Below are 23,993 nucleotides of genomic sequence, written 5' to 3' on the forward strand. Positions count from 1 at the left end.
GGAGAGGCATGCAGGAGCAAGAGGATTTCTTCTGGTTCTAGCCTGCACGGTGTTTCTGCACGTGCATCACATTGTGTGTCTGTGACCACATTCCTAGTCCCATCTGGGGCTTTGGCACTTTCCTTCCAGCCCTGCCCTGCCCTGTGCAGGGCGAGTGGTACCTCTGTAGCTCATGGGCCACTGCAGGTCCCTCTGCCTCCCCCTCATCACTTTTTTCTTCTTCTTTGTACAGTGGGAAGAAGTCAGTGGCTACGACGAAAACCTCAACACCATCCGTACGTACCAGGTGTGCAACGTCTTCGAGCCCAACCAGAACAACTGGCTCCTCACCACATTCATCAACCGGCGTGGAGCTCACCGCATCTACACCGAGATGCGCTTCACTGTGCGGGACTGCAGCAGCCTCCCCAATGTCCCCGGCTCCTGCAAGGAGACCTTCAACCTCTACTACTACGAGACAGACTCTGTTATTGCCACCAAGAAGTCCGCCTTCTGGACGGAGGCACCCTACCTCAAAGTGGACACTATTGCTGCTGACGAGAGCTTCTCGCAGGTAGACTTTGGTGGCAGGTTGATGAAGGTGAACACAGAAGTGAGAAGTTTCGGGCCTCTGACCCGCAATGGATTTTACCTGGCTTTCCAGGACTACGGGGCTTGTATGTCTCTGCTGTCTGTCAGGGTCTTCTTCAAGAAGTGTCCCAGTGTGGTGCAGAACTTTGCCATCTTCCCAGAGACGATGACAGGAGCGGAGAGCACCTCTCTAGTGACTGCTCGTGGCACCTGCATCCCCAATGCTGAGGAGGTGGATGTGCCCATCAAACTGTACTGCAACGGGGACGGGGAGTGGATGGTCCCCATCGGCCGCTGTACGTGCAAGGCTGGTTACGAGCCGGAGAACAACGTGGCTTGCAAAGGTAAGCTTGGCTTTGGGTAACAAGGCACTTTCACTTTTTATTTTTTTTAAGCTCTGTTTACTGAAGTGTTTGTCCCCAAACAACCTGTTTTGGGCAACATCTGTTGGGAAATTGGCTCTGCTCCATTTGCCTGCCCTGAAGTGGTTTTGCTCTGGGGATCAGGCGGGGATTTGTGAGCAGTGGTCAGCCTGTGGCTTCTTGGTGTGCTCCGGTCAGTGGCCAGACTCGGCGAGCAACATGGCGAGGATGCTGTGCCAGTGCAGCTGCTGCCACAAGCCCGCTGGAAGCTGCCTCTCTGATCTGCTGCCTTCAAAGTGCTGCGCCGGCCGGCGCTTGCTAGCTGAGCCGCTTTCATCTGCCTCGTTATTTCCCCAGCAAAGCTGCGGGAGCCGGGAAGCTGCCGTCGGGCCCGACTGCAGCGAAGCCTCTCTGATTCTCAGTATTAATTGGAATTTTTTTGTTGTTTTTCTGGGTTCTCCCAGCCAAGCCGCCAGCATGCTGCTGCCTGCTGGAGTCCTCTGCAGCACTGCAGTATAAATATGGAAATAGTGCTCGCTGCTTTTCATCTCCTTTCGCTGTTCTGGTGAATATTTCCCAAATCCTGTTGGAAGATTCTTTTTTTTTTTTTTCTATTAGCTTTACTCACTGCCCGTTCCTTCTCCTCTCCCAAATTATGGTGTTGCTTTTGTGCACTGCTTGGAAGGAGGGAAGAGGAGAGGGCATTTTGCATGAGAAGCAAACCCTGTTTCATTGGTGCTTTCCAAATAGCTTCTAGAAGGTGGGCGCTACCAGGTCAGGGAAGGGTTGGGAAGAAGAAGAAGGTCAAAGGCAGGTGTCAGAATGCTGTAGGTGTGGTTTTGGCAGGGGGCAATGGAAAGAGGTCTGACTTGGACCTCTTTTGGTGCAGGTGGCAGCACGTGTAGCACCAGACTTGGCTGTGATGCTCCTTGGGATAGCACCATGGTGTTATTTCTCCTCCTGTAACTCCATATTTATGAAAATGACAAAGCTGGGATTCAAGTTATGGAGCAGCTTGCTTGTTCATTTGCTTTAAACTTGGGAATGTGTGTAAGTTTTTGCCATGAAAAACAACATTCCTGCCTGGCCAAGGTGGGGACAGCAATGCCCTCCTGTGCCAGGGCTCCACCAACTGGGAAGCCATCATAGTCCTTGCTTTCACATCCAGCAGCATTGCTGGCGGATTCCTTTAAGTTTCATGGTTGAGCCTGAATGTGGTTTTGTTCCCACCAGGAGATGGTCTATTCCTTTGAGGAGCTGAAGTGCTCTGTCAGAGGGAGGGATCTTTGCAAACCGGAGCGTTTCTGGCAAGGCGTTTCTCTGCTATTGAATAAACAAACGGAAAGCACACATGGTTTGATGGCAAAATGACATTTTCTCATAATGGAAAAAGAAATACTAACTTTAGCTAAAGACTAGAATTGGGAAATAATGTCATTTTGCCAGAAATATAGGCAAACAATGATAATGTAAAACTGTTTTTGCTGGTGTTGATCTTCCTATCTGCTGCTGGCCAGGCTGGTGGAGCCACGTGGTGTCTTGAATGCTTCTAACCCCCTGGGAGGAGTGTGTTGCCACCTTCCCAGTGCTCGTAATTTGGGGCAGGACAGAGGATTGAGGACAGCAGGACATGAGAGGCATGGGAACAAACCTGCCCAGGGTGGGTGTTAGACCCTTCATGGCTTTCTTCATTTCCTTTTCTTGTGCAAACCCCAAATGGTCATGATGTGTTCACGCCATCAAAGCTGCACCTGGCAGACCCCTGTACACTGGGAATTTGCTGAGCTTTCTGTGCTGCAGTGCCCATCTTCAGCTGTGCTCCCACTCCTCGGCAGCGCTGGTGCTGAAGGAGAAACCCCTCGTTCTGGCTGAGGGTGGGCTGTGCAGAGCTCCTGGAGAGCATTTTGCCTTTGCACGGGGAGCACGCTTTGCATTTGGCTTCCTTGAGGGGAAGATTCAGGATTGTCGCAGGTCTACGCGGGTAGAAATGTTTATGGATTGACCGGCAGCATTTGGGGTCCTGAAAGTGGGTGCAGACCAAGCAGGTGGTTACATGTCATCAAGCATGTGTGTGATGATGGGACCGTGTTTTTTTGATGATTCTGTGGGTGCTGTTGGGCACTGGTATGATGCTGTCTCTGGAGCAGAGCTCTGATAACTCCCCTCTCCCAGTCCTGAGAGTATTTCTCAGGTCCCATGTCAGGAGGCTGGCCAAAATGCTGGGATTGTACGTGGGACCTGCGCATTTGAAGGTCCTGCTCAATGTTAGTGAGGAACTGAAACCCAATAAACCCATCGGCCCCTCCTGGAAGTTCACCAAAACCAGCACCAGGGCTTACTAGGACTGTTGGAAAATTAACTGTGTTTGAGTAAAAATCTGCTCTTTGGTTGGACTCTGGCTTTGTGGTAGCTCCTGTGCACCCTTTGGCCATCAAGCTTCTCCTGGACTGTGGAGATGGTGGGGGAAGACTGAGCCCACTGCAGCCCTTCCCGAAGGTCAGCAGGCAGGAGGTGCACATCACAAGGTTTAGAACTAATAATTTGTTTGTTTTCTATTTGTCTTTTTGTTCTCAAAGGGGTTGTATTCCCCTGCCTCATTCACCCACTGGGTTTGCCTTGCAGGGATGCTGCCAGGATCGCACCCTGGCTCCTGGGAGGCACAAGCTCCTGACATATGCTCAAAGCCTTCATCAACCTGAAATGAGCCACTTAAAAAGCCTGGGGGAATTGTCACCAAGGAAAAAAAAATCCCTCGATATTTTAAGGCTGAGAAAATGGGCTTAATTCCTTAGCGGTGGGGAAAAAATAGGGTTGAATTGTTTAGCTCCCCCAGCCCTCTCTTATCCCTCCCACCCCCTGGGATAGAGGCTGTGCCTATCAAGGGGCTATTAGACTGGAGCAGTTTCGTGCTGACAGCAGAGCTTGAGGCCGCTGAGGGATTTATTAATACCAGCTTTTATCGGCACTTAGCCGCTCACGAAATGCACAGGCAGAGCACAATCTTCATTGGGGCTATTTTGAGTCCTGAGGAGATTATCGTTGTGTTGTAGGGTCAGAGTGATGGGGGGTCGTTGCCACTACAACACTGAGATGGGGGTGGGAGGGGAGGAGAGTTTCTTTATTGATCTGCTCCGTTATTTGTTTCTGTTCTGGGCTGGTTGGGGTTTGGCACAGGCATCCTGGCTGGTGCGAAGCCGTGTTGCTCTCTGCTGGGTGATGGCACGCCGTACCCAAAACCCCAGTGGACTGCCTACCCCCATCCTCTTCAGCACCTTGTGCCCATGAGAGCTGTGGGTCAATGTGAAATGGAGGCTGTTATTGAATCCAAAATGAATAATTCATTTAGTGCGATAGCCCACGCTCCATTCGGGTTGATATTAAATCCATTTGTCTTGCTTTGCCCCATCCCTCCGCCTTGCTTTATGGCTTTCTTGCGTGGTCAAGGTGCAATGCATCATCGTGCTGGGGAGGAGGTGGGAGGAAAAGTGGGAGCGGGGATTGCTCTGAGGCCAGGGAAATCGTTCAAAACCTTGGATGAGCATGCTGGGTGGATTTTGCATCTTCTCCTTGAGGAAGATTATTAAACCCTTTTTCTGCTGGTGTTTGAAACCTAATGAAGGCAAGGTAACTCCTCAGTAGAATGATGGCTGTCGTGGGTGTCTCAGCTTTTATCCCTTTTGACTTTGAGGATTGGGCACTGTATTTTTGTCTGCTGGAATCACGCTGATTTTCTCTCTCACCTCCCTACTACCAGGTGGTAACTCAGTTGCACGGAGAACCTGGCAAAGTAAAAAGTCTGGATCTAAATCAGCTTTGTGTCGAATTTCTACTTTGTATTTATAAACCCAGGGGGAAGGGGCAAGAGAGTGGTCCAGCTGCTCCCTGGGCTTTTCTGTTTTTGCCTCCTGGCAAATTCCTGTTGTGAGTGGTCAGAAGCCTCCAAGTTGCCACAGCTTGGGATAATGAACTAACCTGCTTGCTCGCAACAGCTGGAAATCTGAGCTAGCAGGGGTGGCAAAGTGAAAAAACCCCACAAAAAAACAATGCAGAAAATAAGAACAAAGCTGGGCTGTGATGCCTGTGAAGCAGAGGCCTCTCCTCGAGCATCCTTGCTCCCAGGCATCCCTGGCTCTCCACACAGCAGCCGGTCCCCTACCCCATCGATATCGAGATCCCTCAGCCCTTCTTCGGCTGCAGACTGATGTGCCAGGCTGTGTCGAGCCTTTGCCAGAGCCATGTGTGGGTTTATTCTGATTTTCTTCATCCCTTTAGTTTGTCTTCTTTCTCCATTTGTCCTTCCCTCCTGCCTTGTGCCTGGAGGGCTGGATTTGGGAAAGGGGTAGGGGGGAGACATGTCCCACTAGTTGAACGTCAAGGAGTGAGCAGCCCCATGCCGGTCCTCCTGTTATTCTCCGCTCCTGCTGAGCAGCCCTGGTGGTAATTATTGATTTCTTCCATTTATCCATCACAGAAGACTGGAAACAATAGTATAGCATGGGAATTATAAAATCTTTTTTTAATATAATAATTACAAACATTTTATAATTAGTAGTAGAATAATTCGCTAACATTTAAAACAAGGGAAACGTCAGGTTTTCCCAATCAAATTGTGGCTTGTGCTGAGGACTGGATCTTCTTGGTCTTTCTGGCTGTGCCTTTGCCTGCCTTTTTGCTGTGCTCTTGTCCAACCTGGTACCCCTGGAGTGTGTTGGGGCACCCAGGAGAGGTTTTCTGGGGTGATGGAGGTGATGTTGGTTTTGTCCCATGGGTAAATGCCAGCAAGGGAGGCTGTGGGCTGCCTTGCCATGTTGTGGGGACCCTGCTCTCCTGTGCCTTGGGATGCACCTGTCCCAGGGTGCTGCAGCTCTGTGCTGCCCTAGTGCCTGGGTCAAGGTGTTCATGCGAAACATCACAGGGGCTGCAGAATGGCCCTTTTTTGCTTAGAGGGTGGTTTTAGTTTTCTTTTTCCCTGCTGCTGGTCTGTGCGCTTCCCCATGGCTGGGAAGCATCTCCTTTCCAGCCGACCCCACCGCCTCTCGGCTCCCTACCACATCCTCTCCAGCGTCTCGTTCCAACTTGCCTGGCCCACTGTGATCTCTTTTTGAACACTTTCTCCTCTAAAACAGGAGGTGAAAACCAAGAGGGAAAAACGAAGTGCTTGCCCTGCCCATCTTTCCTTCCATCTGCCCGTGGATGTGGTTTAGTGGAGCCCCGGCTTCCCGGCTTGCTTGGGAAGTGCATTCCTCTCCTCATCCCTGCTTTGGTGGCTGGGGGCATTGTACTGGCTGATGGCCAGGGTAGCTGGTGGAGGGGTGCTCTGGCATCTGCAGGGTGCAATGGCACGATGGCATCTTGCCCCATCCCATGGCAAGACATGTGACAGGGCTGGCAGCATCCCAGAGCGGGGTGGGTACATCAAGGGCTGGGGTGCCTGCAGAGACCCCCACCCACAATCTTAAATAAGGCTTAAAAGCCATCAGTGTTTTCTCAAGCTCTTTCCTGGGGACCAGGACAAGGTCAACCTGTTTGTTTCAAAACCTTTTTGTCTCTGTCTGCACCTGTGGACACACGGTTGATGCACTGGTGGGATGTCTGCCTGGCAGCTCGGATGCAAGGGAGCCTTCTGTGGCTGCAGCTGATGCTCACGATGCTTTAGGTGGCTCTGCAGGGAAAATGTTCTTCTGTGGGTTTGGAAGTAGGATTTCAAGCTTTTTTCCTGTTTAGCATCTCACGGAGGGGTGGCTGGGCAGTGTGCTGGCATGGCAGGGCTGCAGCGGGTCTCCTCCTCCCCTGCGCCTCTGCTCCCCTGAGGCTTGGGCGCCTGGGAGACAGTAACCATCAAACAAGCTGGTTTTAGACTGAAGTGAGAGCGTCTGCACAACTGGGGCACCTTCCACCCCTAACGGCAGTGGAGATGACTGTGGGGTGTTTTATTATGGATTTAGCCCAGCCACAAGCCTCTGACCGCTCAAAATGGGTTTGCTTTTTATTCCTCCCCCCCAATATCAAGTTTCCTGCCTCCTCTGCCATCCTGCATCAGCCCAAGCCGCTCTCCCTGGCTAGGCTGTACTGGGAGTGCAGCAATCCCAGCGCTTTCCAAATCCAGGCAGCGATGCCTGGGGATGGAGGGATGCTCCCCTTTGTTGCGGGAGCTTTGCGTTCTCCTGGCAGCGATCTCCCTGCTTCCACCGCTGGGTGGAACAGGCAGCCCAGTTTTACCACAGCCACGCTGCCGAGGAGAAGCATTTGAATCACTGCACCGCCAAAAAAAAAAAAAAAAAGGGTATGTTTTTTCTTAAATTATGCCTTAATGAAGGACATCCATTAACCTCCGTAATAATTTTGCAAGGAAAATGTGCAGGAAAACCATGTTACATTTTTTTTCTAATGAGTGTGATGGCTTTTAATGGAAGTCTTAATTAGACATTATTAGCCAAAATGGTCCTCTGGTGGATTCAGGCCCTTTTCTTTCCCCCTGGCGCAGGGATGGGGAAGGACCGTGTGTCCTGGTGGCTGCTGTGGGCGAGAAGGCTCAGGCACTGCAGCCACTGCTCTCTGGCTCAGTCCCCAAATCCTGAGCAGGGTCTCAGTCATCCCTGTGATCCAGACCACTGCAAAAGAGAAATGAAGGAGAAACCTGGAAAATACCCCGGCAAAGGCATGAGTGGAGGCCAGGTGAGCATCACAGGGCTGGGCTGCCCTTGCCCACCTGTAGCTGCACATGGCCTTGGAGGATTAGGGAACAGCCCCTGAGTTGTGATGTGGGGCTTTATTTTTCTGCATATCACTTGTTTTTCCTCCTTAAATTGTACCATGGACCATTTATGTATTTCCCCTCTCTATAATGAGAACTTTTGAGTGTTACATTGATTCCAGTTTTCAACGAGGAACTAAAAAAAACCCTTAATTTCCCCACTGCCATCCCCCCAGGGTCTCTTCATGTGCCTGTTTACAAATGGTGTGTAAACCTGCTTCCAAACGTTTGGCTTGTTAATGGTGTGTCTAGGCAGCTTTCTGTGGTAGCTGAAGTGCTTGGGGAAACCGATCTTGTTTGGGGATATCGGGGTGCAGAGCTCCATGTGTGCTTCCAGGGGCTGCCATGAGCACGGATCCATGAGCATCCCTGTGGCTGTGGGGCTGCAAAACCCACCCGGCTTTCATAACCTCACTCGCTCACACCAGCCCAGGAGACCCGGCTCTCACCCCGCCACCATCGTGTCCAAGGCCCTTTGCACTCAGCCAGAGCAGGGATTGTTCTCTCGGACAATGGGAGAGCCGTGAGGAAGCGCAGGATCCGGCCCGCGTCCGGCACCCGCATTGTTTCCACCCTTGTTTGCAAATGGCCAACACCTGGCAAAGTGGTGACTCAGCCTGGGGAGTTTTAAAGCCTTTCTATAACTTTTTTTTTTTTTTTTTAAGTAGTCATGAGAGAGTTCTTTTGGGAACAGACTCTGGCTGGCGCCGTTTTGCTGCAGTTTGCTTGCCAAGGGATTGAGATCTCCCATGTTCGGGACTGTGTGGCACTGTACAGCTTGTAGCAAGCTCTTTGGGAGCCAGCATCTCTCCCAGCAGGCTAGCAATAATAATTTATTTTTTTTAAAAAAATTGGGTTTTTTTACCTCCAGCTTGCTAATAATAATAATTAATAAAATAAAAAAGAAGGTTTTTTTACCCTAGCTGGCTAATAATAATTGTCATTACTATTATTTTAAAATTAGATATTTTTTTCCCCAGCTGGATAGTAATAATAATAAAAGGGATTTTTTTTACTCCCAAGCCACAACTCATCAGCACTCCCCTGTGTAGGGCGTTGTTTGGGAGCCATGCCCTGGGGTTGCAGATGGGCTTTGCAGGTCTCCTGCAACCTCTGCTTTGGGGAATGAGCCTTTGCTGCTGATGTTTTAATAAGTGAAAGACCCATCTTGTAAATGCAAGGTATGAAAAAGCCATGGACTAGGTGGAGTGAGGCACGCTGCTGTACCTTGCCCTGCTTTCCCTTGACTTCAGAAGAGTTTTGGATGGGTTGGACTTGCCTGGGGTACTGCGAGTATGTGCAGAGGAAGGATGGGGCCCACCAGCGTGAGGGAAAAATAAAACTAATCAGTGCAGATTTCTGAAGTTTTAATTTTTCTACCCTCTCCAAACCCCCGTGTCTGCTACCTGGGTCGTTCTGCACCCAGACGGTGACAAATGGAGCGGTGCTGTGGGTGTTAGCTCAGAGTGTGTTAAGAGTGGTCATTTGTCACGCCTGGTGTCTTGTATCTCAGAGGATGCGTCGAGAGCAGGAGTGCAGTGATTAAATCAAAGCATTGCTTGCACACTTAAGCAAGGCTTCGGAGGAGTGCTGAGGAGCCCTGGGAAAATCCATCCGTCTTCAACTAGTGCAGCAGACACAGCTAAGAAATGATCCACGCCTTGTCTATCGGAGCATCAAACCAGACTAAATATGCAGTTGTGGGTGCCTCGAATTAAGATGTGCAAACCCACATGAGGAGGGAATTGATGTTCCCCCACTCCGGGCTCCCAGGGGAGCCTCACCCAGTGAGCAGCAGCCGAGAAAATTTAATTAACGGCATGGGGTGGAACTGCATTGCTTAGTTTTCATGTTAATCCCAGGGCTCACCTGCTTCTGTATTTATTGTATGAAAACGGCTTTCAGGGGGGAGAGGGTTGTGCATAGGAGCTGGCCACCTTGGTGCTGCTGGTGTGGCTGCATCCCACGTGGTCATTACTGACCTCCTGGCAGCAGCATCCCCGTGAGCACAGAGCGATGCCTGGGTTAACGCTGTCCTTGTCTTGTCTCATCTCTTCCTCCCCAGGGCCCCTCCAGGATGATGCCATTGATGGCAGAGCTTTGCCATCTCCATGCTTTTTTGGGCAAGTGTTGCAAAGCCTGGGGCACAGGGCTGTGTGCCACGCCAGAGGCAGAGGACTCTGACCTCAGGCCTGGTTTCTGGGCTTTGCTGTCTAAAAGTCCTCCGTAAAAGCAGAGGCATCCTGGGGGAACCGATATACAAAGGTAATTAGGTAATTTTCTTAAAAAAAAAAAAAAAAAAAAAAAAAAAAAAAAAAAAAGGTAATTTCCACCCTAGCTCAACCAGCTTTTCTCTGCTGGGTCTGCAGCCCAGAGGGTAAATTGCCTGTGAGGTAAGACTTGATACCAACTTACTTTGATCCAATTTTTAAATCTTTTTAACTATATTGTAGTACATATTTGCATCCAGGTGTGATGTCACTGAGGTGCTTAAAATCAATTCCTCAAGAAACCTGCCCTGGACGTAGCTGTGGGATGTGTTGATGCATGCTGGCATGCGTGTCCCCTCCATGGTGCAGAGGGAGTCAGTCGCCCTTCTTGGAAGCGGTGATTACTTTGATGCTTGTGGGTTTTGCTCTGTTGCAAAGCAAGGAATCTGTTTGAAAGCTTGAAATGGTTCTGGGCATGGTGAAAATGTTCTCTGGGTGCTGCTGGGGACCGTCATCTGGCGAAACCCCAAATCTCCTGGTTCTGCCATGGGCATCTGTTGCAGCAGCATACTGGGCAAGTGGGGCTGGTGCTCGCAGTGGGATGGCTGTGCTGGGATGAGGGAGGTGGGGTGAGAGATGGAGCTATCACAGACCTCCTGCCTCCACATCCGATCTGCTCGTGAGCTCTCCATCATGTATTATTATTTAAAACAACTTATTCTTAGAGAGCCCAAGGTGCAAATTTTGTTTGGCAGCTAAGAAAAGCTTCTCGAGCTGCCTACGTACAGTAAATCCCTGCAATCTCGGGTGGCTTTGACTTATGTGTAACAGATGTTGAGGATGAAGGAGACTGCTTATTTCTGCCTGCCTGTTGCTACCGCCAATGTGGGACACAGGTGGCGGTTTTGGCAGGGAGAAGCTGGCTGTGCTCAGTGATGGGGTTAGTGGGTGTTGTCTCACCCTGCAGCTTGGGGCATCTTTCCTGTCCCCAGTGGTGGCACCAACATGGACAGTGCCAGTGTGTTCGTGCCATTTGCAAAAGGTTCTTGCCCTGGCTGAAAGCTTTTGAGCAAGTTGTGTGCCTCCCGGCTGTGGCATGGGGGTGAGCTGGTGTGGGAAAACCATGGTCATCCTGTCCAACTCCCCTGCTGTGGGCAGAGGCATCTTTCACTAGGTCAGGTTGCTCAAAGCTCTGAACAACTTGACTTTGAGCACTTCCAGGGATGGGCCATCCACAGCTTCTCTGGGCAGCCTGTTCTGGTGCCTCACCACCCTCATCAAAAAAGTTCTTCCTTGGATCCAGTCTAAACCTATCCTCTTTCAGTTTAAAACCATTCCCCTTGTACTGTCACTACAGGGCTTGGTAAAAAGTCTCTCCCCATCTTTCTTGCAGTCCCCCTTTATATATTGAAAGGCCACAATAAGGTCTGCCCACAGCCTTCTCTTCGCCAGGCTGAACACCACCAACTCTTTCAGCCTGAGGGGGGTTCCAGCCCCCTGACCATTTTCATGGCCTTCCTCTGGACCTGCTCAAACAGGTCCGTGTCTCCTGTGCTGAGGACCCCAGAGCTGGACACAGCACTGCAGGTGGGGTCCACCAGAGCAGAGGGACAGAGCCCCCTCCCTTGACCTGCTGGTCACGCTGCTGGGGATGCAGCCCAGTGAATGTTTGGCTTTCTGGGCAGCGAGTGCACACTGCTGGCTCATGTCCAGTTTGTTGTCTACCAGTCTGCCATGTCCTTCTCCACAGTCCTGCTCTCAATCCATCCATCCCCCAGTCCATACTGATACTGCAGGTCGCACTGACCCAGGTGCAGGACCTTGTACTTGGCAGTGTTGAACTTCAGGAGGTTTGCATGGGCCCACTCCTCAAGCCTGTTAAGGTCTCCCTGCATGGCATCCCTTCCCTCCAGCAAATCAACTGCTCCACTCAGCTTGCTGTCATCTGCAAACATGCCGAGGGTGAACTCGATCCCAGTGTCTCTGTCACTAATGAAAGTATTGAATAGTAGTGATCCTAGTACGTACCCTTGAGGAGCACCACATGCTTCTGGTTTTCCCTTGGACATAGAGCTGTTGGAATGCCACCTGCTCCCGTTCCGTCTCTCTTGTTGATGAGCTGCAGAGAATGACCTTCCATAGCTTTCCACTGTTGTGCTTCAGCCTGGAAACTGCTTTGAGATGCTCCTCTCTGTCCAGCAGTGCTTGCAACCAACGGTGACCTGATGGTAGTTACATTGGAGCCGAGTCACACTGAGTTACTGTAGCGTGTTGTCTGGTTGGAACTCGCCTTTGAACTCCTCACAGACAGGGATCTCGGTCGGTTTGTGCTGCTTGAGCCCCAGCAGCTGCTGAGGTTAGGCTGGCATGCAGGGTCTCCAAAACACCAGCATGTCCACTGGGGGATGAACATCATCTCCACCTCCTCCCTTTGCTCTTGATGCACGGGCCGGACTCTGCCCTTGGGACTGAGCATCTTTTGCAATATGGTGTTGTGCAGGGAGGAGAGGGTGGAAATTGAGCACCGGCTAAATTTGCCATTGGTGGGCATGATCCTGTGGGAGAACCTCAGAGGGTGAGGGACATGGAAGGAGATCCAACTGTTTTGTCTTCCTGGCAGCCCCTTCTCCTCTGCCCTGGTGCTGCAGCGATGTGCTGCCCAAGGAGCCCATCTGTGATTTTTGCTTTTTCATCTTTCCTCACTTCCTATTTCTATCTGGTAGTGGAGGCCAAGTGCCATGAGAAAGCAATTTTTTCAAGGTATTTCTTTTGTGGTGAGCCTGTTGGCTGTCGTGGTGCCTGGTGGCAGCTGGGCTCAGCTGCTTAGGAGTTGGGATGCTCCTGAGACCAGCTCTTCTACCAGCTGGAAGTGGGTTCGGGAGGAGTTTTTAACTCTGCTGTATGTGGAGGGAGGGGAATTGGGAAGGAAAGTCAAAATTTCCATGGTCTCCTGTGCTTTCCCATGCTGTTATATTGCGGGTGTTGGAAAGTCGGGAGGCACTGGGATGAAGACAGTGAGGTGGGGACTCAGCCAGCAGCTTACTGGGAAAAGGTGCTTGGAAGTGCACTGTTTGGGCAGGGAAAATCTTAAGAATAGAGCAGAGAGGGAGAAGATGGGCAGGAAAAAATAAATAAATGGAAGAGAGATAGGTAAAACTTTCAGAAATTGCTTTTTAGGCATTTTCTGGCTCCAGGAGATCAGGGCTGATAAGAGCAGCTCAGCAGGAGCAAGGCAAGTCAATGGCAGTGGCCACCGTTTAACTGCCTACGGGGGGAAAGGAGGTGTTATTAAAAGAGAGAAAAAACGCTCAAAATATCTATGTGGATATTTTGTATATAGAAATAATAGTAAATTGCACCCGACTGCAGGAAATACGGCTTGCTGCCGAAAATGCCACCCCCAGGGGTGGAAAGGGAGCACTTAGCTCCTGCCTGCGTGGGATGGTGGAGGCAGTTTCCCAGGGCCACGTGTGGGCCAGCAGATGTGAAGGCAGGAGAGGACAGTGCCTCTGGTGCCCGCGTTGGTGCCGCGTTCCCCTCTCCTCTCTGCGGCTGGGTAGGAAGGCGCCTTTGCTCTGAGGAATAGTAATTATGGCTCGTTCTGCTATAAATATTCATAGGTGAGCTCTCTTAATTACTTTTCTAATTAATTCCATGCATGGGGCTCTTGGGGTGGATGAAGGATGTGGGAGAGCACTTTGGTTGGGACATCCCCCCCTTGCCAAATCCACCCCTCCATGCCAAGTCCATCCCTGGGCACTGTCCTGAAGCAGTTAGCAGACCTGCAGTCCCCAGGACTCGTCTCTGCCAGGATGGGGTGGGGGTGGGGTGTCCTACTTCATGATGGGGCATGCCATCACCCCAGTGCAACCCAAGGCGTGATGTCCTCCAGTGCTGCGGCACAGACACAAGGGAAGCCATGTGTCTGTGTGTCCCTCTGCGCTGGCAGCACGAGCCTGGCCCCGTGGCTGAAGCTATCCCCCAGCCCAGGTTGTCAACACTAATGAGGAACTACTTCAGATGTAATTAATAAGCTCTTGATGTTCTCTAGATCGAGGGGATACTGTGTGGCGTGAGCTGGCAAAGGAGGAAAAGGTGCTTAATTAGTTCCTGTTAGGAACAGGAGATGTTTGCTTCCCAGCCAGGAGTGGTTTGTGCTTTCAGGAGCCCAGGGACAATGCTGCCCTGATTTCCCAGTCAGAAATGGGGCTGGAGCTACATCAAGTTCCCCAAATCCCCAGATTTGGGCTCTTCTGGTTGCAAAGCAAAGATGCATCATTTTTAGGGGGCTTCTGCCTGCAGCCAGCACCTCTGTACCTGGGGGAAGAGCTACTCTCTGAGATCCACCATGAGTTTTCATGGCAACTCACTTTCCTGCTCATTAGGTGGCTCGATATCTCACACAGGCATTGAGGGGTGAATGCGATGTGCTGGGTTAAGTGGTACATGACAGTATTGGCTCTTCTGTACAGCTTCCAGTCCATGTCCATCGACTCGTGGAGTCTCACATTGCTGCAGTTCATAGGGGAAATAATCTCGCTCTGTGATACCTGTATCAAGCCCGGTGCCTGTGCTGGGAGTAGAGCATCTTCTGGGGTTTGTGTTTTTGGGACATGAGTCCTGGCCTCAATCTTGATTCTGCCCAGTTGTTTGCTCCAAATGCATCCGGAGGTACATTGCAGGTGATGTTGCAGTGCTGGGGATGCTTCTGCTCACTGGGACTGGTCCTGGTGGTCCTCTCTCTGGCTCGTGCTTGGCCTGATTGACCAGAACCGGTGTGATCTGGTGCACATCAGCATCACCAGGGTGGCACGTGAGCATCGCTTCGATGCCTTCGTAGCACCTTCAGCTCAGCCTTAGGTTTATCACCCTCATTAAAACCGTGTGCCCCAGGTTGCGAGGGTTTCCTGAAACCCAGATAACCACAGCCAGGGCACCCAGCTGTCATAGACCACCCTGTTTGTTAAAGATGGGTGAAACAGTGGGGCTGGGGGTGCTGGAGGTCAGGTGGGAGCAGCCTCTGCCTGGGCAGACCTTGGCTTTCCTGCCCTGCCGCTGGAGCCCCAGTGCTTCCCCTGGCTGCTCCGCTCCTGGTGCTGTCTGGCTCCCCAGTATCATGCCCATCCTGCTCGCCCTTTCTCTCCTTAAATTGTTTTTCATTGCTGGCATAGGGTGGATTTCTTGGCATCCTCCCCACCCCTTAGCTCTGGTTTTAATGTACAGCAGAAATGTAAATGTTCATCTAGTGCTGGTCGGGGCGGAGAAGCCCAGGAGTAGGGGTCTGGACACCACTGTCTTTACTGGTAAATCAGTCTCCCCTTTCCTTATGTCACACCCACAGGGAGAACTGCGTGGTGGTATTTAATTTGCAACTACTAGTCAGAGAGCTCCTGGCCCTGCTGCCCATGAGGGTTTGGGGCAGTGATGGCAAACCTAGCCCTGTCCTGCTGGCAGATTTGATGGCCTCAGCTGAGGGAAGAGCCAGTGGCAGGCTGCAGCTGCTAAATATGTGTCTAAAGCAGAGTATAAGGAGGTTAAATAACCTCAAATCATTGCAGAGAACTTCATTCCCCCTTCATTTGTTGACTCAGAATAATAAGCTCAGGCAGCATTAGGATGGTGAGGAGCATCCGGTGCCAATCACCGCCATGGCCATGCGGCTGTAAACCTCTCTGCATATGTGGATGAATTGTCTAGGATTTGATGAAATTATTTAGCGTTTGATCATGAAAGTGCGTGCTCAGAGAGGCAGTGCCAGCCTCATCCTTCCCTGCAATGCCTCCCTCCTGTTCTTCATAGCAGTGCTTTAATTCCCAAAGGGGAAGAGCTGAAACACTGGGGACAAATGGAAATGGGGCTTGGGAGTCTCCACGAGCTGCACCACATGCCTGCCAGCCATGTTTCACCCTGATTTCATGTGGAAAAGTGCTGGAGCAGAAGGTCAGGCATCGTTATTTCAACGGCTCTTTTACGGAGAGGAAGGGAAGCTGCTAGTCATGGGGGAGCGGCAGGGTGAGACCAGGCACCTCAGCCTGATGCAAAGTGGAAGCTAAAGCGAAGCAAAACCCAAGTGGGAGAAAAGCGTTTTGCAAAAGTGACCTTGAGAAGTGTTGGGTATTTTTTCCCCCGTTGACTGTTTTGGAGAGTGAAGCAAGTTTCCCTGCTCTGTGGCGAGCTGGCAGCCCTGCGGCACCGTCTGCCCAGGGCATACGTGCTCTCCCCTTTCTCATCCAACAAATGGATCGGGGACAGATTTTGTCTTTAGACCTTCAAAATCTTCCCAACCATGAAAAAGAGGGAAAGTCAAGCCCAGAGTGGTGATTGAATGGGCAAGTGTGAACCTCTTGGGTAGATGGGTGCTGCAGGGCATGTGGGAGCCAAAACCGGCTGCTTCCATGCCCTGCTCTAGGCTTAAGCTCATTGTTTAGGGTCATGGTAAACAGTTGGTGTTGAAGCTCTTCTGCATCCAGAGACCCTTAATTTCCCCAAGCCTGCCTTTCTGGAGGAGAAACACTTCTCCTGGGTGAGCATTGGCTGCATTGTGTGCAGCCGAGTGCGTGAGGCTCGGTTTGTGAGCATCTTGGCCCATGCCAGGGAAGCAAATCCTTGGTTGATGAGGAATGGGATTTTTGGGAGAGGTGAACGCAGATGCACCCACAGCCTGTTGCCTCTAATTAGCCTCGCACAGCTACCTACCCTGCAAGTGCCTTTGAAATCCTGCCCTGCTTCGATTCATTTCTCATCTGTGAAAAGAGGAGCAGAAAAAAAACCCAACCCTGAGAAACAAAAAAACACAATGAATTTTACGTTTCCTCCACATACACCATGGTGGGCTGGGCTCAGAAGCTGCTGACTTTAATTTACATGTGTCCCAAGGCAGATCTAAACCCATTCCTCCAGAGGTGAAGGGCTGCTTTAATTAACTGGCTGCACCATGAGGAGCCGGAGCCTCTTCCCTCCGCGTGTCGGGGAGGGATGCAGCCCATTGCCTGCAGGATGTGAACCCAGATGCTGGGAAGCTCATGTTTATCTCATGAGTTGCTGCCTATACAGCACTGAAATTTGGAAATGCAATGCAACGAGGCGGGTGCTGTTTGTAATTAGGTTGGGCGAGCGCTTGGCCCTGAGGTAGGAGCAGCTCTGGGTGATTTGAAATGGTGAGAATTTGTGCCTTTGGTGGCAAAAATAGTGAAGTTTGCACCAAAGTGAGGTTTTATCCATCCCTGGGACAAGGTTCCACTGGGGTGTCCTGTCCCCAAGATGCTGCAGTTTCAGGCATTGCTTGGGGGCTCATGCTGAGCTCCCTCTCTGGAGGAGCAAGCATCCATCCATTTGTCTGAGGATGTTTTGGAGACAGGGATGCTTGGACTTCCCTGTTTCTCTGTCTGGGTCGCACTCCTTGCCCTGTCCCAAGGACTGGATGTAGGAAAGGAAATTTGGCGGCTGACAGGGTGTTTCAGGGCCGGGTTTGATCCCCATCTTCCTTCTTGGCATAGTCAGGAGGGCAGGATGTGTGCGATGAGTACCCTCCTGCCCCTCCTCGCTAGAGCATGGCATTGCTCCAAATACAGAAACCTCTCTAGATTAATTTGCTGATGCCTCGTGCAGGATGGTGCGGCAGTACACCCGCCAGCATTGCTGACTGCCTGCTGAGCTCGCTGTGGCTGTGCCAGGGCTGAGGCACTCAGGAGAAGCACTTGGCTTGATATAAAAGGGAATCAGATCATTAAAAAGTAGAAATGGGTGGAAAACCCCCCACAAAACACCCCCCCACCCCCCTCCCCAACTGAGATGCGGGAGGGAAGGGATGATGGGAGAGCATCAGCATCAGATAGGGATGCAATTAAACCTCTGGCAACAGGCACCCACTCCCTGCCTGGATGTTTGCAGGGAGGGAAACGAGGGAGATGAAAGCAGGGTGGGAAGGCAGCCCCCTTGTTGCCCTTTGAAGATGGGGAGATGGCAGCCCCTGCTGGGGAGCGGCAGCGTAGTGGGTGACAGCTTGCTGATTTCTGTTTTTTTCCCCCAAACTGCGGTTTGCATCCCTGGTGTCATCATCACATCAAAGGCAGCGAAACCCAAAAGCATCGGTTGTGTTACAGCCCGTGGTGACACTGGGGCTCTGCAGCCCGGGGTGTGTGGCCCCAGGGGACATGGTGCCACCAGCTGCTTGATGCTGCCAGCCCAGGAGGGTGAGCCGGAGCTGAAGCAGCAGCTGCCCGGGAAAGCCGTGCCGCCTGCTGGAGTGCCTACCCCTGTAATCACGATGTCCTCTAAATGTTGTTTTTCCATAGCACACAATTTTGTGTGGGTGTTTATTTGCCTGGATGGTGCCTTGCAGCTGAAAGCATCCAGGAGGGCTTCCTAGCCTGTGCGCAGGCTGCATGTGGAGGCAGCGGGACGTGGAGGAGAGCTGCCTGGCCGCTAAAATATCCATAATTGGGGCTAATCGCTTTGAAGACTGAAAAAGTAATGGGGCTTTTTTTTTTTTTTTTTTTGCTACTTTTTTTTGGGGCATGCTTAAATATAAATACATTTTGTGTTGAAGGTGTCTGTGAAACGTTTTTAGTGAGCATCTTTTTTTTAAATTCTTGGTTTCGTTGAAACATTGTGAGCCTCATGCAGAAAGTGTTTGGTTTAGGAGCCAGGTTTTTTTTCTTAATGAAAAATTGTCATTTGCAGAAAATGGGGAAATGGCCTTGAATCTTTTTCCAGTGGGCTGTAAGTGCAATGAGCTGTAGTTGCTCCTTTGTTCATGGCCCGAGGTGTTCTCAAACCCAACAGGGCACCTTCCCTGCTGCCCATCTCCGGGGGGTGCTGGTAGTGCCAGCCACGTGTCTTTTCGGAGCCAGGCTGGATCATCCAGGCTCTTTAGTGCCTTTGCATGTGGCAGTCCTGTCTGTGCCTCCAGCTTGCCTGAGGGCATCACCTTCTGCAGTACTGCTGCTTCTAACCCATCTTTTCATTGCCCGCTGTGCTGGTGTGACCACAGCTGTGCTTAAAAACACTGGTTTGCTCTGCAAAGACATTGGACCCAAAAAGGAACCCAGAAGAAGCAGGATTTGGGGAATACCTGGCAAATGCGGTTAGCTTTGCCCCAGCAGGGATGTCAGGGGCATGGGAGCGATGAGATGACACAGACTGGGTTTGCTGTGGGTGAAGGGAGCTGTGGCGGGGTGCCAGTGAGGGCCGGGGGAAAGAAGTGGGCTTGCAGAATCGTGAGCTGAAGCCTGTAATTCTTTGCAGAAGCTCTTATTTTAAAACCTGGTAAGGAAAAATGCCACTCAATGTCCCCAGGGAGCTTTAGCACAAGTTAATATAGAGATGTCTGCTTTCTCTTTTCTTTTCTTTCTTTCTTTCTTGTTTCTCTCTTTTTTTTTTTTTTTTTTTTTTTTTGACTAAAGCTTCCCTGAGAGAGTAATTAAAAAGTTGAAGTTCCAGGTGCTAACCAAGAGGATTTAGTTTGAAGATTGAAACGCTTGCATTCCCCCATGCTTGCACATGTTCCGCAGAGCGTCTGGTCTGATGATGATGGTTTGCCTTGGGCAGGAGCAGGGGTGGATGAGCAGAGAGATCCTGCTTACCTCCGGCTCTTTCTGGAACCACTGGCACACGAAATACAAGGATGCAGGATACATGCTGTTAAGACAGGAGAGTTTTCAGCAGCAAAAAGCCTCGCAGTGCTGTTGCGTGCCACTACTGCTTCAGTAATTCATCCTGCCCTGTGCAAGCTGCAGAGTGAGGAGGGAGGCAGCGTTGGGGGTGCAGGTCTGTGGTGCCTTCACTGGGTTTTTTGCCCCATGTGCGATGTGGGTGCGTTCCCATCCCAAGCCTTTGAGGGGGTAAGGGGGGCACCTCTGGCTCCATCCAGCCCTGTGGGGTGCTGTAAATCAGCTGCCACCCTTGCCGTCACCCCCTGGGCACGAGGGCAACTTCTCTCTACTTTCCCCCCCCCATTCAAACCTCCCAGAGATGACATCTTGCTTCAAGAAGCCTGCGTTAAAGCAGCCCCCCAACGATGCTCCCTCCTACCCCAAATGCCTGCATCGGCCCTGGGAAAGGGGTCCTGCTGGCAAACTCCTGGCCCTGGCTGCCCGGGATGCGCGACATCCCTGGTGTGCAGGCAGGACGGCCGATCTGCAGGTGGCATTGGCTTACGGGGCGGTTGAGCGCTGAAGCCGTGGAGTGGCACAGCCGAGCTTCATGCCTCATCATTTACAAACACACCCCATGTGCTTAAATGTGAGGAAATGGGTAGTTAAGCACATCATTAATCTTATCCAGCCCACATAATCAACAATCAATTAATTCTTCTGTGGGCTGAGGAGCTGCGGCTTGCGCCGCAGCCTGGGCAGCGGCAGAATGAGCCCGTTTCCGCAGGGAGAGCCTCATCCCGCGCTTGGCCGAGGTGCTATTGCGGATCCGGACCTTGCCAGCTCTGGGAAACTTCCTTGCAGCAGCCCTTAAATCAAGGCAAACATTGTGCTTGCCGTTAGCGGGGTGATTTATTGCTCCCTCCTGGCCTTGAGCCCTCTATCTGAGCCTTACACTCGGACTGTGCGTTTACCATCTGAAGGATTACGGATCCCATGCTGCGCAGGTCTCTAAATCCCGCTGCGGCATTGCAGGGGCTTGGGGGTTTTGGCTTCATCTTCAGTGTGAGGTCCATGGTTCAGCTCCCCCAGGATGACAGGAGACACAGGCAACAGCAAGAGTGGAAGGCTGCAGCCCGTGGCAGCTTTGGGTGGAAGGAGAAGGCATCAGCCTCCCCTGAAACTGTGGGAGACCTTAGGTAAGTGTAGTGCAATTACAGGAGAGAAAAGCTAATTGGTAATAATAATAATTAAGAGCCACATACCTGCAGATTACAGGAATTTATGGATAAGTGACGTGTGGTAAAAGAAACCTGAGGACACTGGGTTGCAGAGTGTTCTTTGTTCAGGTATTTTGACAATGCGTCACTTGGATTAATTGTAATTAAGTATTAACACACCCCTTTACCTGACCCACCAGCATGCCTCTGCTCTTTACACCAAGGTGTGTTCATAGTGCTATGACCCTCTTTTCTTCCTCCCTCCCTCTCCTTCCCCCTTCCATCAAAATACAGGTGGCTGTTCCCTGGTACCACTGCCCTCCCCATCCTGCACCTCTGAAGAGCGCAGCACATTTCAGGCACATTTCTGAACGTGCCCTCCAGCTGCAGAGCCTGCCGGTCACCCATTATGTGTCTGGTGGATGCTAAGGCCTCCTGGCAGGAGCGCAGTGCTGCTGGGACACTGTGGGGACGTGCTGGTGGGAAGGGAGAGGGGCAGAATTGGAGATCCACCTCTAAGTCTTGGTGTCCACTTGTGGTCGTGTCTCCTGCCTCGTGCGCCTGGTGTAACTCTGCTTCCTCACGCTGTTGGGGGCGTAGGGCTGTGTGCGTGGCCCAGGGAAGGGTCTGCGGCTGGCTGCCTTCTGCTCTGGCATCCTGAAGTTCCCCCTCAAGCCCTCATGTGCCCCCCCGGTGTCCTGCAATGCATGGTGTGACCCCGCGTGTGGGATGGCTGCCTATCTGCATGAGGTAGTGGGTTATGGCCCTAGGTGCTTCTGTAAGGTGCCTTACGTGTGGGATGGCTGCGGTAGGGTGTGGAGGACTCGCAGTCCTCTGGTTGTGGGGATGAGGAAGAGCAGCGTGAGATGGTGGCTGGTCCCTCTGGGATGCCGTGTCCCCACTCAGCTGTTAGTGCTGTTGGAAAGAGACGGTTCATTGCAGCCAGTTGTACGCCTCAGGCTGGGGCGAGGGGGGTGGGGAATCCCCTGAATAATAAAATTGTAAAATATTGTTTTGATTTATCCTTTTTTGTCATCTTTTAATATCTGGAAAGACTGTGTGAGCAAGAGGCCTTCATGAGTTTTGAATGACAGGTTAAAGGGCTCCAATAAAGATTAGATGGTCCACTATCTCCCAAGGAAATTGCATCAAAGTGGTTACTCCTGCTTGCCCCTATTAATTTCCTCTTCATGGCTGCTAGGAGATGCCTCATATCCTGATGCAGCAGGCAGGGGCTAAGAGGCACTTTCCATTATCTCAATCATCGCCGTGTTTATGAGACACTTAGGGTGCTTCTCTGCAGAGCCATGCCTGGGAGGTGACAGCATCGTGGGGGCAGAGCCGGCAGCCAAACGGAGGTGGGACAACCCTGTGTGTCAGGCCAGGAGCAGTCTCCCCCAGGACGTGTGGTGGGCCTGGGTGAAGTCTGGTCCCTTGGATACATGTGCCAAAATACAGACGTTACCTTCTGCAGCCTTTGGTTCCGTAGGGGTCACCTGAGGGTTTTGTTAGATGTCAGGGCTGGATGAGCAGCCATTCGTCAGTGCCTACTTGGTAGGACCAGTGAGGTGGGGGAGGGATGAGGGACCCCATCTTTGTCACTCCACCCTCTAACTGCAGAGCAATGAGATGGTTGATTAATGAAACCTCTGCCTGTCGCTGATTAAAGCCTCGCCGTAACCGTAACTGGAGCATCTTCTCATTTATGAATTAGTTGCCATTTCCTGCTTGAATGAACTCTGAGGCCGAAGGCCGGGAATGTTATTAGCCCCAGCCCTGGGCTGTGGGGGATTAATGGCATGGACCCATAAGACACTGTCATGGCTGTCACATCAACTTTCCACTTATTCAAATTTTGCGTGAAAAAAGAAATGTGAGACCTGAGCTGTGCCATTGGGGTAGCGGAAAGAGATCTTTTGGATCAGCAGGAGGGGAACACTGTCCTGCCTCTGTGTGTCCCTGACCCCATGGGTGCTGCCAGGGAAGGGGGTCCTGCAGCTCCCGGCTGTCCCCCTGCCTGGGTGCGAGTGCTGGCCCCTTGCTCTGCCTGGCTAATTACTGTATCATTGCTGTGTGATTTCAGTGTTTTCCTGGTGGCTCCAGAAATAACTCATGGTCAGCGTGGAAAATTATGGCCATCCTAACATCACGGGAAGGTGCCACCCCATTTACCTCTGATACAAGTGTGAAGCTTTTGTGTTTGCTCTCGTGCTTTTCTTTTTCTCTCTGCCCCATTTGAAGGACAGGACCTGCTTTTGCCTCTGCTCAGGGATGGTTCCACACCCAACCGCTTTCCCCTCCCTTCTCTTGCAGCCTGTCCAGCGGGGACGTTCAAGGCCAGCCAGGGCGCAGGGGTCTGTGTGCCGTGCCCCTCCAACAGCCGCTCCACCGCCGAGGCCTCGCCAGTCTGCACGTGCCGCAACGGCTACTACCGGGCAGATTTTGACCCACCGGCAGCCGCCTGCACCAGTGAGTAACAGATCAGGGTTGGTGGGGCGGGCCGTGGGGTCCCGCTCCCCTCTGCTGCTGGGGGAGCGGCCAGGGATAAAGTCTCCATCCGTGAGCTTTTTCTTCTTGTTTTCTGCCCCTGTCCTGCTGCAGAGGGGAGCGAGAGAGCGGTTGGGTGGGCATCTGGCAGCCAGCCGAGGGCAGCCTCCACCGCAGGGGCTTAGCTGTGCGGGGAGCTGGGGTACCCTTATTGAATACCCACCCCTCTCCGCGCGGCACGGCACCGCCTCCACGTGCTACAGAAACACCTCTTACACTGACACGAATCCTTTCACTGCCATACTGGCATAAGCAGGTGATATTGTATCACCCTTTGCTCTGCTTTCCTGGGACACCGCTGTGGCACGCACCAACCGATGAGTGATGGGACAGCCCCCGCAACCCACCTCTCCAGCAGTCGTTTGAGTTTATACTTCACCCTGGCAGTGGTGGTGATGGCAGGGAGATAGTCCCCAGGATAGATTAGAATTTAAAGTTATCTGCTGTTGCTGTCTTGTTCATAGTCTTGCAGATGGAGTATTTTTTTACAGGGGGAAAGGGTGCGTTAAGCATTAGTATTCAGCATGGTGCTGTGTGTGCGATGCATCACTCTCGGCTGTCTGCCCAAAGTGCCTGGGATGGCAGCAGCAGCAGCCTCAAGTCTGTCTTTTGGTGAGAAAAGAGCCCAAGAGAGAAGAAAGACCTGCTGTGCTCTTCAGCCTGCTGGGGGGACGCAAGCCTCAGCCTCTGCTCCCCCTGCAAAATATGCCGCAGGCCCTCGAATCAGCCCGTCAGGG

General features: G+C 51.8%; 1 protein-coding gene across 1 annotated transcript in view; it reads left to right on the top strand.

The window, feature by feature from the left end:
* EPHB1 (EPH receptor B1) overlaps nt 1-23,993 on the top strand; it is an 86,009-nt gene that overhangs the window by 31,129 nt on the left and 30,887 nt on the right. The window contains exons 3-4 of the mRNA XM_080409742.1: nt 233-914; nt 23,023-23,178. Coding sequence (XP_080265868.1) covers nt 233-914; nt 23,023-23,178 — 838 coding nt within the window. The remainder of the gene's footprint in view (nt 1-232; nt 915-23,022; nt 23,179-23,993) is intronic.

The sequence above is a fragment of the Falco punctatus genome, assembly GCF_963210335.1.
Source record: "Falco punctatus genome assembly, chromosome: 13".
Lineage (NCBI taxonomy): Eukaryota > Metazoa > Chordata > Aves > Falconiformes > Falconidae > Falco > Falco punctatus.